This window comes from Panthera uncia, chromosome D4 (assembly GCF_023721935.1).
Source record: "Panthera uncia isolate 11264 chromosome D4, Puncia_PCG_1.0, whole genome shotgun sequence".
NCBI classification, from domain to species: domain Eukaryota; kingdom Metazoa; phylum Chordata; class Mammalia; order Carnivora; family Felidae; genus Panthera; species Panthera uncia.
In genome coordinates this window covers 78,423,491-78,441,935 of record NC_064807.1, presented here as the reverse complement: position 1 = coordinate 78,441,935, position 18,445 = coordinate 78,423,491, and the positions used below count along the sequence as shown (strand labels likewise).

Below are 18,445 nucleotides of genomic sequence, written 5' to 3'. Positions count from 1 at the left end.
GTGTCCCTAATAAAGTCGACCTCCGTCTTTTCTTGTTTCATTGTCCAGATGTTTGTGAGGCGCCCCCTGGGCTTACGGAGCGCTTCCTGCCTTGTCTGAATTATTAGGTAGGAGAATGTTAGAACAGGACCGTTTTAGTCGTTTCTGCTGAGGCCCCCAAAAGGCTGACAGAGCAAAACAATAGTAGGTGAGTCGACTCCTTCCCACCTCAAAGTGAGGGTCTCGGGTTGCGGGTAAAAATGTCTGCTACACCCACCGAGCCTCGAGTCCGCAGTCCACGCACAACAACCTCCTTCCTGACCTCCATGGCTTTCTCTGGAGGTTCCAAAAATGGCAGCTGTGGGCCCAAACACGTGTCACTCTTTGCCCTACACTCTCAAGACCAGGACCGAGGACTGGAGGATTTACAGCAAGCTCTGGATCCAGACTGACCCAAGAGGGGTGGTTCTCCACGTTGGATCATGGCTGACCGCTCTTCCTTGGGTTCCTCGGGCCTTCCTTGGCTCCCAGAGATTCAGCCAGCCAGAACTTCCCCCACTAGAGGTTGGGGAGGTTCGTGATTCAGATGCCATTTCCTTGTTTAGAACCCCCCTTCCAAAGCTACTACTCGAAATTAGTAGCTGTAATATTAGTTTTAAAATGTAACCCATTTTGCTCTCTTGGAGAGTTTCTGTGGGTTTTTTTCCCCCAAACAAAAGCAAGAGTTCGATTTGCCTCTTCCCCAACTCCCGCTGTGAGCCTTTCCTCCGGTTCCTCTCCTGAAAACCACACGGGAAGTTGATCCCTCAGCCTGTACAAAGAGTGTCAAAGGCCTCGGCTGATCTGAGCTTGGGCTCTGCCCACTGTAGGGCCTGAAGGAGAGCTCCGTGAAGCTCCTGAGACCTCCAACCCAGAGGCCAGAAGCCACTGCTGTTGCAATACTAATCAGGTACGGTGACCTGGTTAGTCACCTGGGCGGCATCTCTAATAGAGACAGCTGACTCTGGCGTTTTGACATTTTCCTCGGGAGAATCTGTACCGTTCTGAGTCAGGAGGCGATACTCAGCTCCCCTAAGCCCGCAGCACGAATGTTGTAGAGGGATTCGATGCGGGTGTTCCCAAAAAGCACAGAACACTCCACAATGGCTTCACCGTCCAGTTTGCAACTCTGCAGAACCAAGCCGTAAATCGCATATCCCGGAGAAAGCCCTATTTGTAAATCCCGTATCCTGGGGAAAGCCCTATGCTCTCGGCTGTGAGGCATGAGAGGTGCTCAGCAGCAATAAATCCTCACAAGAGTGGATCTGGACTTTTAGGAGGTGTGATGTTTGGTTTGTTTTCAAATAACAATGCAGGAAGCCAACAGCAGTGTTTTAATCCCTAAACAATGTTAAACCTCCAGGGGCTCCCTCCCTTGCCCCTGGATTGTCTCCCAAGCTTCAGAACACAATAGATTTTTCTTAAAGTTCCAGAGTGCCCAAGAATTTCCTGGCAACCGGCCACAGAGCCATGTTAAACTCCCTGTTTGTACTGCTCAGATCTCTTCTTTCCATTTAAATGAATCAGTACCGTAAACTCTCGGGCTTCTAGAGGGCGGCATTAAAAGCACACTTTATTTTGGTAGTAAAGAAAGGAAATCCAGGCAGCAACCAAAAAGCAAAACAGAGTGCCGGTTATAATGGCTCACAAAACATCTTGATTGGCTGCTGGCATGATCAGCAAATTAAAGTCAGTCCACATTCACTGAGCTGGGCCTGAGTCTGGGGTCTGCATGAGTCGCGTTAAGCTGTCTGACTACTACTGTGTAGCCTGGGTCGCGGGAGACACCAACACGATGTGTCTTGAATGAATACATACATAGCTAAAAATCGCCACCCACCCATTAGAATGGCCCAAATCCAAAACACTGACAATACCAAATGCTGGCAAGGGTGTGGAGCGACAGAGACGCTCATTCATTACTGGTAGGAACATAAAACGGTGAAACCATTTGGAAGACGGTTTGGCAGATTCTTACAAAACTAAACATTAATGGTACCACGCAATCCAGCAAGGGCCCTCCTTGGTGTTCAGCCAAAGGAGTTGGAAACTTATGTCTACAAAACAACCCTACACACAGATGTTTACGGCAGCTTTATTCCTAATGGCCAAAACTTGCAGACCACCAAGACGTCCTTCGGTAGGTGAGTGGATAAATAAACTGTAACATCTAGAATATTATCAGTGCTAAAAAGAAATAAGCTATCAAACCAGGCAAAGATACGAAGGAACCTTAAATGCGTGTTACTTAGTGACAGAAACCAATCTAAAGGAGCTGTATACTGTATGGTTCCAACTCTGTGACATTCTGGAAAAGGCAACACTCTGGAGACAGTGAAAGATCAGTAGTTGCCGGGGGTGGATGAACAGGCAGCACACGGGATTTTTAGGGCAGTGAAAATACTCCATATAATACCATACACAGTGACGGATACATGTCACTGTACATTTGTCCAAATCCATAGAATGTACAACACCAAGAGTGGATCTTAGTGTAAACCAGGAGGTGATAAGGACATGTCAGTGGAGGCTCATGGATTGCAAGGCACGTATCACCCTGATGCTAGATATTGATAGTGGGGGGGAAGCCATGGAGGGGGGGCAGGGAAGGTACATGGGAACTTTCTGTGCTTTCAGCTCAGTTTTGCTGTGAACCTAAAAATGCTCCGAGAAATAAAATGTATTGTGAAAAACAAGGAAAAGATAGTTAAACCAAGCTTAAATCAGGGGTTGTTTGCTCTGGTGTTTGGATGAGTCTTACGATGGTGGTGTCTTAACAGTGGATTGGCGTTTGGGGTGAGCAGTGGGAGGCTCACGGGGTGAATATGTAATATAGAGGGATATCCCCGTCCCATAACCCATTCTCTGGGTCCCAGAGGAGGATATAAGAATGGTGATGGTTAGGCTTAATACATCCCCAAAGGACCCAGATGTCACTCTTGCATCTGGTAGGGCAGGAGCAACATTGGGTATAGTTTGAGGGAGAAGTAGTGTCCCCTGCTGTTGGGCAGAGGATACACAAATTTCCAGTTATAAGATGAGTAAGTTCGAGGGATCTAGTGTATATCCTGGTGATTATAGCTAATAAAACCGTATTATACACTTGAAAGTTGTTGAGAGAATAGACCTCCAATGTTCTCACCACAAAAAAGAGACGGTAGTTATGTGACACGATGGAGGTATCAGCTAAGGCTATAGTGGTAATCGTTGCGTAATATATGAGCATGTCAGATCAACACTTTGGACGCCTGACACTCCCACGTTGTTCTATGTCAATTCTATCTCGGTAAAGCTGGGGGAAAAAATAACTAGCACCCACTTTGCCTGCCCTCAGTCTGGCCCAACTGATAAACAAGACAAAAGGCTAAATAAGGTAGATGATAGTGAACATCACCTTTATCACAGTTGAAGCTGGTAGTGGAGAAAGTGGCTTCTGTTTGCAGACCCTAGGTCTCCTGCTACTGAATCACACGATCTGAAAGATTAGGTACCCAGGCTTCCAGATGTGGAGTAGGGCCTGTCTCACTAGGGCTCACTTTAAGGCCCCGAGCTGTTCCGAGCACAGACTCTCCCCACCTGGCTGGTGGCCATTTCCAAGAGGCAGAGTGGTGGGGGCAGGGCTGCAGAGGCCCTGTCACTCTTCCAAAATCAGCAGGTAAGTCACTCCTCTTCCCCAAAGTGGAGCGAATGAATGGTGGAAGGCAGCCAGGAATGTTACACTATCAGATGTGGAAAACACATGTCTGGGATAGGGGAAACCATGCCTCCCCTAAGCTGCAAAACAAAACAAAACAAAACAAAAAGATGCTTAGAATAGCACGCAGCCTCCTGCACAAATCCCAGTGGTTACATTTGTCCCCTTCTCCTTTGTTTCAGATACATTGAGCATTATTTGGAGGAGTTCTTAATATCTGCTAATAGGTACTTCATGGTTGGCCACAAAGTCATATTTTACATCATGGTGGACGATGTCTCCAAGATGCCCTTGATAGAGCTGGGTCCTCTGCGTTCCTTCAAAGTGTTTGAGATCAAGCCTGAGAAGAGGTGGCAGGACGTCAGCATGATGCGCATGAAGATCATTGGGGAGCACATTGTGGCCCACATCCAGCATGAGGTGGACTTCCTCTTCTGCATGGACGTGGACCAGGTCTTCCAAGATAGCTTTGGAGTGGAGACCCTGGGCCAGTCGGTGGCTCAGCTACAGGCCTGGTGGTACAAGGCAGATCCTGACGAGTTTACCTATGAGAGGCGGAAGGAATCCGCAGCATACATTCCGTTCGGCGAGGGAGATTTTTATTACCACGCTGCCATTTTTGGAGGAACGCCCACTCAGGTCCTAAACATCACCCAGGAGTGCTTCAAGGGAATTCTCCAGGACAAGAAAAATGACATAGAAGCCGAGTGGCATGATGAAAGCCACCTAAATAAGTATTTCCTTCTCAACAAACCCACTAAAATTTTATCCCCAGAATATTGTTGGGATTATCATATAGGCTTGCCTTCAGATATTAAGATTGTCAAGATATCTTGGCAGACGAAAGAGTATAATTTGGTTAGAAATAATGTCTGATTTTAAATTGTGCCGGTAGGTTTCTGAATTTGAGAGAGTAGTATTCTGGCTACTTCCTCAGAAAAGTAACACTTAATTTTAACTTTTAAACAATACTAACAAAACGCCCACTTCTCTTCTTCCTGGTAACTTTGAACCTTGCATTATGGGAGGATGAAACCTACAGGAATCAGATGTAAATTCCCAGTGATTTCTGATCTCTTCTGGGTTTGGGGGAAATACTCACTGGACCAACCAAATACTCAACTGGACCAAACGCTCACCAAAAAATTGACACAGGCAAAGAAAAAGCCAGAAACACTCTACATGTGCCAGATAATGTACTGGAGAAAAGGGTGTTAAGGGAAGTGTTTGGCAGCAAGATACGATTGTGGGGGGAGGGGGTCATCCCCTTGACTTCAGTGTCTCTGCTGAGTCCCAAGCATCATCGAGTTGCTTGGCGACAGAAGAACCCTGAGTAAGGGCACGGTCCACCTTGGCAATCCTCACATGGTTTCACTGGCAGACTGCTTCAGGCCATTTGCCACCCATGTTCTTTTCCCATCGGGAAAATGTTGTTTGGCTCCCGTGCAGAATCTTCCTGGTGGAGATTCCCAAGGGAGATCATGGTGGCGCGTGTTTGGAGTCACGGGGAATCTGAATGAGCCAGTGGTTGCTCAGCATGGAGTGAAAACAGACTCAGAGTTGGGTTTGCCATGGAAAAGCAAAGAGAGTGGAAAAAGAGGAGGCTGATATCTGTGGGCCACCTCGGAGGGGCCCAGGGCACGGGGCTGGTCCTTAAACACAGCATGGATCCGGGCGCTGAGTGGGGGGCAGGGTGGGTAGTCTCTGGCTTCCTCAGACCCGCGACGACCAGCACTGCGGGGACTCGAGTGGAGGATGTTTCCTGTTTTGTCCAAGGTGCATTCAGTCCGCCAGACTCCGGTCTTCAGTTCCTTGGCCGGAGAAGTGGACGGTGTCAGAGAAGGCAACGGCCCGCAGTGGACTGAAGAGGCTTGCAAGGAGTTACGTTTCCCAAACCCGGGCTTCATGACGATAAGTCATCAACATGCCCTGCTGCCACCTGCTCTAACCCTCAGGGTCCCCGCAGCCCGTCACGCCCCAACCTGGAGGGCCGACATCAAGGAGTTTGGAAAGCCCTCGGGTCAAGTAACTTTTCATTTTCCCCTGCCCTGTCAGCACTACTGAAGTGTGACAACCAGATACGTTTAATAAAATGGCTAATTGATTTTATATCGAAAGCAGAGGGGATGGCGGTGAGAGACCCAGTCCTCATGAATGAACAGCTTAACATACAATTCCCTTCTCTAAGAGAAGCTATGGAATCCTACGCGTTACTTCAAGTTGAGCAATTCGATGTACAGGAGTTAGGAGGCAGCATTTACATATGCAGGTGTATTTATAGTTTGCTCGTGTTCCAGTTTTGGTCATTTGTTTCCACTTTTAAGTGATTTATTTGAAGAGCCACCGCACTTGGTGTTCAGCACAATGGGCTTCTTTGATACAGTGAAACCTACATTTTTTTCTACCATGTCACTGTGCCTCCTACTCTTCAATCCGTGCCAGAAAATCTCACAACCCAGCAAAATGAAGCAAAACCAACAACGACAACAACAACAAAAATTCTGAAGAAATGGGCTTTGTAAAAGAAAACGGAGACCGCATGTCAGGACGCTGCCTCTCCAGAACTGACCTTTCCTGGGATCCATCCATTCTGGAGTAGAGACAGTTAAGCATTTAAATCCTAAACCAAAGTAATGATCTCTCTTAAAAGATTAGGGAAGAGGGTCGATGTTTACTTTTGAGGGAATCTGGATATTTTTTTTACTCATTTAAATTTAAATCCCCAAACAAACTCCAGATCTCATTGATAGTTATTCTTAAACATAAAAAAAAAATAAAATTCACAATTCACAATTGAATAAATTATTTTCTCAATAGATCCTGGTCTGGTCATGGATTGTGCATTTTCTCCCAAAGATGGTCAGGATCGTCAGTTGTAACATTTTAAATTCTTAGACTCCAAAAAGTCCTGATGTCCTCTTAAAAATGTGTTCATTATTACAAAGATAGAACATGGTTGAGAGTCCCAAGCTTTCAAAACAATAAGTGCTCATGGAGAGTTTTCCAAAGTGGTGCATTGAAATAATTAACTGCCAGTGGAGGAACCAGAAAGAAAAAGGCTTGCCCCTCAACCCCAGGGTGGGGCGCCAGCACAGAGGGAGAAAACAATGTCATAACTACATCTGGGGATTATTAGTCCTGACCTCTGCGGAATATATGTGGCCAAGGAGGCTCTGGAAAAAGGCTGGATCTCCAGCAAAGTCAGGGCGGGTGTATTTGTAATAAATGGAAAGATGAAAACCGACCAGACTGATGTAGTGTGGCACACTGGATATACAACAGGGCATCATTCCCTCATTGGAGAGAATTATTTTCATTTTATAGATAAGCAGAGTGATATTCAGCAAGGTTAGCCACCCAGCTAGCAAATGACTGAGCTGAAGCTCAAACCAGAGAAGCTGGCAAGGATAAATGTGTTAACATACACATACGAAGGGCTGCATGTGTTTCATATCAAGGAAAATGCAACTTTATTTGTTTTTTAGTTTATTTATTTTGAGAGAGAGAGCACAAGTGGGGGAGGAACAGAGAGAGAAGGGGAGAGAGAGAATCCCAAGCAGGCTTCACGCTGTCAGCACCAGACCCCAACTCGGGGCTCAAACCTACGAACCATGAGACCATGACCTGAGCCAAAATCAATAGCAGCCTAACCGACTGAGCCACTCAGACGTCCCGGAAGATGCAACTTTATAGAAGTATCTTATAAAGGGGCGTTTTTCCATAAGAATATTTTAAAAATTAGGTGTGTAAGGGGCACCTGGGTGGCTCAGTTGGTTAAGCATCCAACTTCTGCTCAGGTCATGATCTGGTGGCTCATGGGTTCGAGCCCCGCGTCAGGCTCTGTGCTGGCAGCTCAGAGCCTGGAGCCTGCTTCGGATTCCGTGTCTCCCTCTCTCTCTGCCCCTTCCCCACTTGCTCTCTCTCTCTCTCTCTCCCTCTCAAAAATAAATAAACATTAAAAATTTTTTTTAAATAAAAACTAAGTGTGTCCCCAAGCCTGTTGTACTATTTCCCACTTTTTCTGCATGAAACCTCCCCAAATGCATTAAATTATTTAAAATGGATCATATAAAAAATAAATAAATAAAAGACTGTGATCATTCTCTTTAAAAAATAAAACATTTTTCTTTTTAAATTTTATTTTGAGAGAGAGAGAGAGAGAGAGAACTAGCAGGGAAGGGGCAGAGAGAGAAGGAGAGAGAGAATTCCCAATAGACTCCGTACAGGCAGCTCAGAGCCCAAAGCAGGGCTCAAACTTACGAACTGTGAGATCAGGCCTGAGCTGAAATCAAGTTGGATGCTTAACCAACTGAGCCACCCAGGCGCCCCTGTGATAATTCTTATCTTTACTTTGTGCATGCAGGGCTGATGCAATCCCTGTGGACACACACTGCGCTGTTATGCCAAGGCAGTGCCTTGGAGGGCATGATTGGGCAGAGGGGGCAGGTGGAAGGGACAGCCATGCCTCCTCCTTCCACTCCTTCTCTAACCTGGGGGTCCCATGCAGCTGGAAGGGGACAGGTTTCTTCAAGCCCTGAAGGGCCTCTTATCCTTGGAATGACACCATCTTCGATGTCTTCCAGCCAAAGTCACCATGTGATTTACTGATAAGGGAATCATAGTTATGGCAACACTTACAGTTAACAAGTATTTATTAAATGCACTATTTGTTAAATGTACCTTACATAAATGAATATGCATAAATGAACATAGGCACAATAGCAAACCAACAGGGGTGAAGCCTCATAGAAAGTGAATGCGTAACATGCGATGCATACTTTTTAAGGAGAGAAAGCAGAGTTAAGTGAGGATCCAGCCGTCAAAGCCTCAGATCTGTAAGGGCACAGACTAGGATTCAAACCCAGGACTGTCTAAAGCCTTTGCTCTTTCCACAGCTCCCATCTGCTTCCCCCACTCTCTCTTTCACATATGTGCATGCAAACGTATCCACACACACACACACACACACACACATTTTAACCATCTTGTTTCTGAAACTGGAGGACACCAAAGGAATCACCACCAAAAGCTCTCAATTCCTTTATGAGGCATTCAAGAGAGAATTTAGTAGACCAAAAACTCTTAGAATGTAGGTCTAAAGCCATCATAGAGCCAAGCTGGAGAAGCAGACAAATGATACATGAGCAATACAGGGCCCAGGGAAGCATGGAGAAAGGGAGGAGGAGACTGCGTCAGAGGGGCTGACTCTGAACTGAGCTTTGAGAGAAGAGAAGGGGGTGACTGAGGAGTGGAGACGGAATGGGTTCCAGGGGGAAGAGCAGCAGATGTGAAGCACAGAGGACTACCAGGAGACCTACGCGGAGACCCACACAAATGGTGCCGGGGCCTTGGTACTGGACGAAATCACCTGGCAGAGCCTGCGTGGAAAGTGGTAAAGAACATGCGAGCGCTTTGGCTGGATGAGGACTCCACATATGTGTAGCATTTGTGGCTCTCTTTCTCCCCTCCCAGCAATGCCTGGGCTCCTTTATGGAGTCTCCATGATTTCTATGGAGCAAAGGATCCAGACTAAGCTGATCAGCACTTCCCATGCCCTTGGTGGCAATGGTTGATTCAGTGGTGGGCAGGTGACCTAAATTGGTCCAATGAAAGCAAATCTCAGGTTCTCTTGGGATATGAGGACACATGTTGTATTGGGAGCTTGACCACAGGGAGGTCAGAGTTAGGATGAAACGGACAATAGGACACGAGGAACAGGGACGCTGAAGGAAATGCAGTCCTTGATGACAACCTGAGTCCCTGGCTCCAGCCTTACCTGAAGCCTGCACTGCTTGTGGGCTTTTCAAATGTGTGAGTCCCATTATTAAGTCAGATGGAAATGGGCTTTCTCTTATAACTGAAGATATCCCCGTTGAACCCTTCTAGAATTGTTAGCTGCTTAAAGCAGGTCCATAGTTTGCCTTTGCATCAGTTCCAGCCCTTATTACATCACCTACCTCAGAGACACTGCTTAATGCATAGCTACTAAATGAATGAATGAATGAATGAGTGAATGAATCATCACACCCACTCCCGTCATGCCTAATAAGAAATGATTGTTTTTAATTTAAACATTTTAAATTTTGATTGTGGACTCTATGTCCTACCACAAAGCAGATGCTTTCACATCTGGCACCTGGAACTTTCTATCCTATATGTCGTACACATTATGGGGACCTGTGCTTCGGGCTCTAACCTGGGGCCATAACCTGCTAGGTTCAGTGCTGCTTAAGTTCAGAGCTGCTGGGTCAAATTGGGTTCATCAGTGTGGAGCAGTGGTTCTCAACCAAGATGATTTTATTTTATTTTGTTTTATTTTATTTTATTTTTTAATGTCTATTTATTTTGGAGAGACAGAGTACAAGCAGGGGAGGGGCAGAGAGAGAAGCTAGACACAGAATCGGAAGCAGGCTCCAGGCTTTGAGCTATCAACACAGAGCCCAACATGGGGCCTGAACTCACGAACAGCGAGATCATGACCTGAGCCAAAGTCAGATGGTTAACCTACTGAGTCACTCAGGCACCTCTCAGCCAGACAACCAGGATCATTTTACAGGACCACCATCCCCCCTGCCCTGACCCCAGGGATGTTTGGCAATGTCGAAGATATCGTTGGTTAACTTGGGGGCTGGGGATGCTATTCATATTTAGTGGGTAGAGGCCAGGGATGTTGCTAAACCTCCTACAATGCACAGGACAGCCCCCCGCCCCCCGCACACACACCCAATAATTATCTGGCTCAAAATGTCAATAGTGACAAGGTTGAGAAACCATGGTGTAAAATTTCCTTTGGACTTCATTAACTAAGAAACACTGGGGAGTCAATATGCACAATACCTAATGGCCTATACCCTAGGAATAGTCCCTGATGAGTGTCAAGAGCCTTGAACTCACCTCTTCTTACTCCTGTAACATTCCACAGCTAAGACAGAAGTAGTTCTGTATACTGGACACTGGAGGGCAGGAATTTCCAAAGTTAACACTTAGCCTAAGCCACTGCAGCCATTAAAAACATTCTAGGGCGCCTGGCTGGCTCAGTCAGTTGAGCTTCCAAATCCAAATCTTGGCTCAGGTCATGATCCCAGGGTTATGGGATCAAGCCCCGTATGCAGCCCCACATCTAGCCCTGCAGTGGGCTCCGTGGAGCCTGTTTGGGATTCTCTTTCTCCCTCTTTCTCTGTCCTTTCTCTGCTCACGTTCTCTCTCAAAATAAATAAATAAACTTTCAAAAAAAAAAAAAAAACACATTCCTCTCTAGATATGGTGAAGACTGCACAATTGTAGAAAAAGATATGAATAAATGAAAATAGCTAAAAACATCTAAAGAATGTGTCTGTGAAAAACCAGCCAAAATCAGAAGATACTTTGAGTGAATTGACTAACTGTTCAGAATGAAACGTGGTTATGCTAGCTAGGTATTTTAGGGAAAAATATTTTTATTGTAAGGAACAGACATCCCCCTTGAGCTGTCTAAATCTGAAAGGGAGATTTGGGGGAGGTTATTTTTTGGTAGGGAAAGTTCCACTGAATACAAGAAAGAGTTGACCACCGTAGCATACCTCCTTGCCCCCCAACTCCCTGTGTGGTGACCTCACCGTGGGAGCTTGATATGGGCCCCAGTGGGCGTGTTTACACGATGGGGGTCAACAAACATTGCAGGCTTCTTGTTTCCTTTGCTTCCTCTTCCATTTGTCTTTTTTAGGAGTTGGTTGTATAAAAATTTCCCGGCCCATCACTATAACCGGGCCATGAGCAAGAGCCAGGGAAGTTCGAAGAGCTTCAACAGCTAAAACTTGTGAACTTTCCCTAGGGGTCTGTCAGCATAGCTTGGCCCCCCACTATTTCCAGACTCAGGGTTTCTTCCTTCAAAACTTTAAATTCCTGGGGCACCTGGGTGGCTCAGTCGGTAGAGCGTCCGACTGCAGCTTGGGTCATGATCACGAGGTTCGTGGGTTCGATCCCTGCATGGGGCTCACTGCTGTCAGTGCAGAGCCTGCTTTGGATCCTCTGTTCCCCCCCCTCCCCCTCCCCCCACTGGTGCCCCTCCCCCCACTGGTGCTTTCTCTCTCAAAAATAAATAAAACATTGGGGCGCCTGGGTGGCTCAGTCGGTTAAGCGTCCGACTTCAGCTCAGGTCACGATCTCGCGGTTTGTGAGTTCGAGCCCCGCGTCAGGCTCTGGGCTGATGGCTCAGAGCCTGGAGCCTGCTTCCGATTCTGTGTCTCCCTCTCTCTCTGCCCCTCCCCCGTTCATGCTCTGTCTCTCTCTGTCCCAAAAATAAATAAACGTTAAAAAATTTTTTTAAAAAAATAAAATAAAATAAATAAAACATTTAAAAAAAAATCCAACCTTTAAATTCCTGGAAAAGAAAACCCAAACAGCACAGCATCGACCCTGCTCCCAGCGGCTGTGGATCACACTGCAGGGCAGTTCGAAGGACATATTGTTGTGAGCTGGGTAGATGCCTCTCTGAGTGTCTCCCACATTCCACTTACAGCTGTCTAGCTGTCAATCACTTCTAAAATAGGTATCTAAAATATCTAAAACATTCCCTGCTACCGTGATCCAAAAATGTTATGTACCACCTGAGCACAGTCCCCTCTCCTAATACCAGACCACAGAATCCACAGATAACATCGGAAGGCCGGGCTTCTCAGAGTCTACGGACCCCAGGTCATAACTATTTCCCCCCTTTGGTTCCTTAGAGAACCCATCGGACTATCAGCAATCTGTAAAATAAGGGGTAAACATAGCTCACACCCACATACACTAGAGTCAGTGGTGAATCACAATGAAGGAAAAAGGAAAAATTATAGCAACACCGTTTAAAAGAAGGACACGATGCTTATGTGCTCCAGAGGCATTTCCTCACCTTGGAATTCAATGGGCCTCTGCTCTAAGTTTTCCATCAAGGCTTCACAGTCTTCATCCATCATCCCATTCTACAGATTCTTTGAACTATGTAAGATAGGATTGGCCCTAAGAGTTCAGTAGCAGGGCAACTGGCCCGCAAGCTGGACCAGCTGGAGAACTTTCTCTTGTCCCGGATCTCACTGAAGGTTACTGCTTTTATATTATCAGGCAAATGCGAGGCAGCTGGATATCCTCATGTGCAGGGCGCAGGGCACCTGATTCCAAAATCCAAAATAGCCCATAGGAGTTATGCCTCTCTCGTGGCTGTAGGGAGTATAAAGCCCCGGTTCTCAAACCTGGCTGCATCCTGGAATTACCTGGAGAACTAATATTGATGCCTGGTTCCAACCCCAAAAATTCTGATTCAATTGGATGGGTGTTAGGACTTTTAAAAACTTCCCAGGTAAAGATGATTCAGGGAACGTGGTGGAATAGGAAACACCAGGGATCTGTCTCCCCACCTAGACAATAATTGCACTGGCAGAATGTGTCTGACGTAACCATTTTGGAACTCTGGAGTCTATTGAAAGCTTGCAACTTCCAAGGGAGGGCTTGGATGGTAGATTAAGATTAATTTTGGTCAATTTTAGCTCTTAGCACAGTAGCGGCCACCTATTCTCCACCCCCAGCCATGTGGCAGGCAGTTGTGCACATGTTCCTGGCAGCTTATGGGAGCCAGAATGGGTTCTGATCACTAATTGCTGCTTAGGATCACAGAGGTGCAGACAAAGAGGCGGGCATCTATTGTTGCCCCTTCCGCATTGTTGCCAGCCCCTCCCCCTCCAGCTGAAGTGACAGCCAGGGGATTTAAAGGGCCAACACTCCTTTTCGCTCTTCTCATTTTTTCCTTTTCCTCTTTGGGGAGCCAGATACTAAAGACTAGGAGACTCGATAAAGACTACATATACAGGAAAATTAGTAAGTGACCATGCATACCCAAGGAAATACTCAGAAAAGACCTAGAAGATGTTAAATTTACAACTTATCCTGATCCTTGGCACAGAGACAACCTATAATTAAAAAGAAAAAAAAAAGCAAAAACAATAAATGAAAACAATAACAAAAAACAGCTAACCCTGGGGAAAGAGGAAAATCTAACTTCCAGAGGTATCACAGTATTGGATTTAAATGTCCAGTTTTCAAGAAAAAAAATCACAAAGCATACAAGGAAACAGAAAAGTATGGCTCATTCAAAGGAAAAAAATAAACAGAAATTGTTCCTGAAAAAGGCCTGATGGCCAATATACTAGACAAAGACAACTGTCAAAGGTACTCAGAGAATGAAAAGAAGATGTGGGAGAAGTCAAGAAAATGATGTATGGACAAAATGGAAGTAAAATAAAGAGACAGAAAGCCTAAAGAGCAACCAAAAAGAAATCCTAGAGCTGAAAATGACAATAACTAAAATGAAATATTCACTAGAGGGATTTAAAGGCATATTTAAGCAGGCAAAAGGAAGAATCAGTGAGCTTGAAGACAGGACAATAAATATCGAGTTTGAGGAATGAAAAGTAAAAAGATTGAAGAAAAGTGAACAGAGCCTAAGAAACATGGGACATCATTGAGCAGAGCAACATATGCATTGGGGGCATCCCAGAAGAAGAGAAAGAGAAAGAGAAAAAATATGTCAAGAAATAATGCATGAAAACATCCCAAGTTTGATGAAAGAGATGAATATAAACATCCACGAAGCTGAATCAACTCCAAGTAAGACGAACCGAAAAAGACCCTACACTGAGACACATTATAATCAAACTTTTGAAAAATTAAGATAAAGACAAAGAGAAACTTGACAACAGCAAGAGAGAAATGACTCATCACATACAAGGGATCCTTAATAAGATTACTGGTAGATTTCTTATTAGAAACTGAAAGTCAGAAGAGAGTCTTGCAGGGTGAAATGAAAGGACATTAGATAGTAACTCAAAGCTATATGAAAAGTAAAGATATGCATCAAAGTAAACACATGGGCAGGGCACCTGGTTGGCTCAGCTGGTTGCATCTGACTCCGGCTCAGGTCATGATCTCTCAGTTTGTGAGTTTGAGCCCTTCATCAGGCTCTCCACTGTTGGTGCAGAGCCCTCTTCAGTTCCTCTGTCCCCCCTCTCTCTCTGCCCCTCCCCTGCTAGTGCTCCCTCTTCTCTCTCAAAAATAAACATTAAAAATATATACCTTAAAAAAATAAAAAATAGGGTTGCCTGGGTGGCTCAGTAAGTTAAGCATCTGACTTCAGCTCAGGTCATGATCTCATGCTTTGTGGGTTTGAGTCCTACATCACCTCTGCACTGACAGTGTGGAGCCTACTTGGGATTCTCTCTCTCGCCCTCTCTCTCTTCCCCCTCTCCTTCCCCCCCTTTCTCTCTCTCTCTCTCTCTCTCTCTTTCTCAAAATAAATAATAAATAAACTTAAACAAATAAAAAAATAAACAAAATAAAATACATGGGCAATTATAAAAGCCAGTATTGTAACGACAGTGTACAACTCTAGTTTCTGTTTCCTATGTTACTTTAGAGACTAATAGAGTCTTAAAAATTACTAGTCTAAAGGCTAGTATTATTATAACTTTGGTTTGTAACTCCAAATTTTGTTTGCTACATAATTTAAGAGGCTAATGGATTTCAAAGAGTTATTTGTTTATGGTTTTTGGATACACCATGTATAAAGATGTAATTTTGTGACATCAACAATCAAGAGAGGTGGGGACAGGGGTGTGAAGGAACAGTTTCGGTATGTTATTGAAGTTAAGGTGGTAGGAATTCTAACTTGAGTGTTATAACTTCAGGAACTGAAATGTAATCCCCATAATAACCATGAAGAAAATAGCCACAGAACACACACAAAAGGAAATGCAAAAAGAATTTAAATACTTCACCACAAAAAAAAAACTAAACATGAAAGAAGACAGTAATGCAGAAAATAAGGAACAAAAAAAAGGTACAAGGCATATAAAAAACAAATAGCTCAATGATAGAAGTAAGTCCCTCCTTACAGTACTTACATGAAGGTTAAACCTTCATTCTGATGAAGTGGCAAGGACGCCCAAGGTCATGTGAAAACACCTACCTAAGTGACTAAATAAATGTTTCTTTTTCTGTTGCCTTAAAAAAAAATGCTTGTGTTGTATCCCTGCTTATACCTTCTTAATAGTAAGCCATCTCAAACACCTCCTGAAAGTGGATGGGCTTTAAAACAGGTTTTGAACATTCTTATGCCGGCTCATGCCTCGCCATCCTATTTGCTGAACCACCAGACACTGTTTCCCCTTCTTTTTCCCTCCTCCAGAAGGCCCTCATCCTGGAGAGACTATCATAATGAGAGAGTGTGGAAATTTCTGCATATGGATGGCTAAGGTGGCTTCTGATTGCAGAGTAAATGTAAATGGATTTTCATTTGCTCTCTTTTTCACAGAAGATGGTTAACATTGATCTGTCTTTCATTTCACTGACCTTTTCTTCTACTGTATACAATCCATTTGTAAACCCATCCCCTGACATCCTCATTTCAAATAGAGTACTTTTAAAGTTCTAGAATGTCCATTTTTCTTAGATTTCTTTAAAATGTTGATTAATTTTTGAGAGAGGGAGCGTGAGCAGGGGAGGGGCAGAGAGAGAGGGGGAACACAGGATTCCATGCGGGTTCTGCGCTGACAGCAGGGAGCCCGACATGGGGCTTGATCCCACGAACCATGAGATCATGACCTGAGCCGAAATCAAGAGTCAGACATTTAACTGACCGAGCCACCCAAGTGTCCCTAGAATGTCTGTTTTTAAATAGCTTCCATTTCTTTGCTGAGAAATTCCTGTATGTTCATTTGTTTTAGCCAAGTTTTCCAATAAATCCTCAAAAATTTTTATAATTGTTGCTTTAAGGTCTGTGTTTACCATTTCTAACACCTGAGTTATATTGGGATCTCTTTCTCTTCACTATGGGTCACGTATTTCTGTTTCTTTGCATGTCTGTCAACTTTTCCAAAATGTATGCCTGACATTATAGATGACACGTAGAGACTCGGGATTCTCTCATTTTCCTCTGAAGAGTGTTAATTTTTGTGTGAACAGATAGCTACCTGGGCTGGACTCAAATTCCAAACTCCATTTATTCTGCAGGGGGCGTAAGTGGAAATTGCTCAATTTCCAATGTTGCTATTTCCTGGGGAAACTGTAGTTTTCCCTCTTCATGGACAGTTTAGTTGTCATCCAGGATTTAAGTCAGTTTCTATGCAGATTTTGGGGTACTCCATTCTGTGTTCCTCTTTCTGGGATTTTCTTTATTACTTTTCAGCCTCCTTTACATCTACCAGTTTCATCCTGACTCAAGTCTTTCTCTGAGTTCTAGCTACCCACTTCTGTGTAAATTGGGAGATAACCTCAAAATGAAGTTGTATAAATGTAAACTTTACCCAACACATTTCCCTCCTTTCAAGGAGCAGCCTGGTTTCGGTCCATCTCTTTTGCCTTCAAATAGTTTTATTTAATTTTTATTTTATTTTCCCTTCTAGAATTCATGACTGTCATCTCTGGGGGCATTGGACTGTATAATTTACTTTCCTATGAGTCAAAACATTCTAATTCTGTATTAATTTAACTTTGTTATCATCCTTCACCACCCTCCTTTTTTTCTAGGATTAATGGAGATCAACAGAAAACTTCTAACATTAGGGGCACCTGGGTGGCTCAGTCTGTTGAGCTGCTGACTCTTGATTTTGGTACAGGTCATGATCTCATGGTTCATGGGTTTAAGCCCCTCATTAGGCTCTGTGTCGTCAGCACAGCTTAGGATTCTCTCTCCCCTACCCCCCTCTCTGCCCTTCCCCTGCTCACACTCTCTCTCCCTCTCTAAATAAAAAAACAATAAACAAACAAACAAACCTTCTAACATTAATACGGATTTTATTTCCTGAATGAATCATGTATTGGTATGTATCATTTAGTTTACTATAAACCATTTGTGAGTAGTAATGGATCATTATTAATTTCTTAATGGTGTCTTTTGATAAGCAAAAGTCTTCTAATTATAATGAGGTCATAACTTATCATTTTTTTAGTTATTGTCTTCTGTCACCTCCTAAGAGACCTTTATCTATCCCCAAGTTAGAAAGATATCCTCCTATGTTTTTCTCTAAAAGCTTGTGGCTTTAGCTTGTACGGTTAGATCTATAATTTGTTTTGAATTAACTTTTTGGTATGTATAAGATACACACAACATACATGAGGTGCAAAACCATGAGTGAAAAAAAACCAAATGCAGAGTACCCGTCATACAACACTGTTTATATGACCTTCCATAGCAGGAATAACTCAGCTGTAGTCATAGAAATCAGAACACTGATTTCCTGGGCGGGGAGACGGTACTGACTCAAAGGGGCACAGGAAAAAAATACTGGGGTCATGGAGACGTTCTGTGTCTTAATTAATAGTTTTTACATATACATGTACATGTGTAAAAAAACACAATAAACTGTACACTTAAATTGCATGTGTTTTACTTTATGTAAATCGTACTTCAGTTGAAAATGTAGTAGAAGGCTTAAAAAACCTCAAGTAAAGAAAAGAACTTCAATGATCCTATGTTTGTTTGTTTCCTAAATGGGAGAAAAATCTAGTCCCTTGGTCATGTCAAAGAGAAGCTACTGGCTTATGAATTGTTATGATTGTAAGTATCTAATTCTTTCATCATCAAAAGAGAATGTGATGACATCATCATTCCCAGAAGACTGAAATAATAAGCAGGCAAACTGGGGAGTGCCGAAGAACCACTACCAGGGCATCCGATTCATGATTTTTCAAAGGTCTCAGAAGGTCTTGCTTGAAAACTGTCTG

At 44.0% G+C, this 18,445-nt stretch overlaps 1 protein-coding gene across 3 annotated transcripts in view; it reads left to right on the top strand.

Moving 5' to 3' along the window:
• The window catches only part of GGTA1 (glycoprotein alpha-galactosyltransferase 1 (inactive)), a 56,490-nt gene extending 50,270 nt beyond the window's left edge, over window positions 1–6,220 (top strand). For all 3 annotated transcript variants that reach the window (XM_049637473.1, XM_049637481.1, XM_049637489.1), the window contains one exon: window positions 3,895–6,220. In XM_049637473.1, the coding sequence (XP_049493430.1) occupies window positions 3,895–4,588 (694 nt within the window). In that variant the 3' untranslated portion in view covers window positions 4,589–6,220. The remainder of the gene's footprint in view (window positions 1–3,894) is intronic.
• Window positions 6,221–18,445: the final 12,225 nt, after the last annotated feature.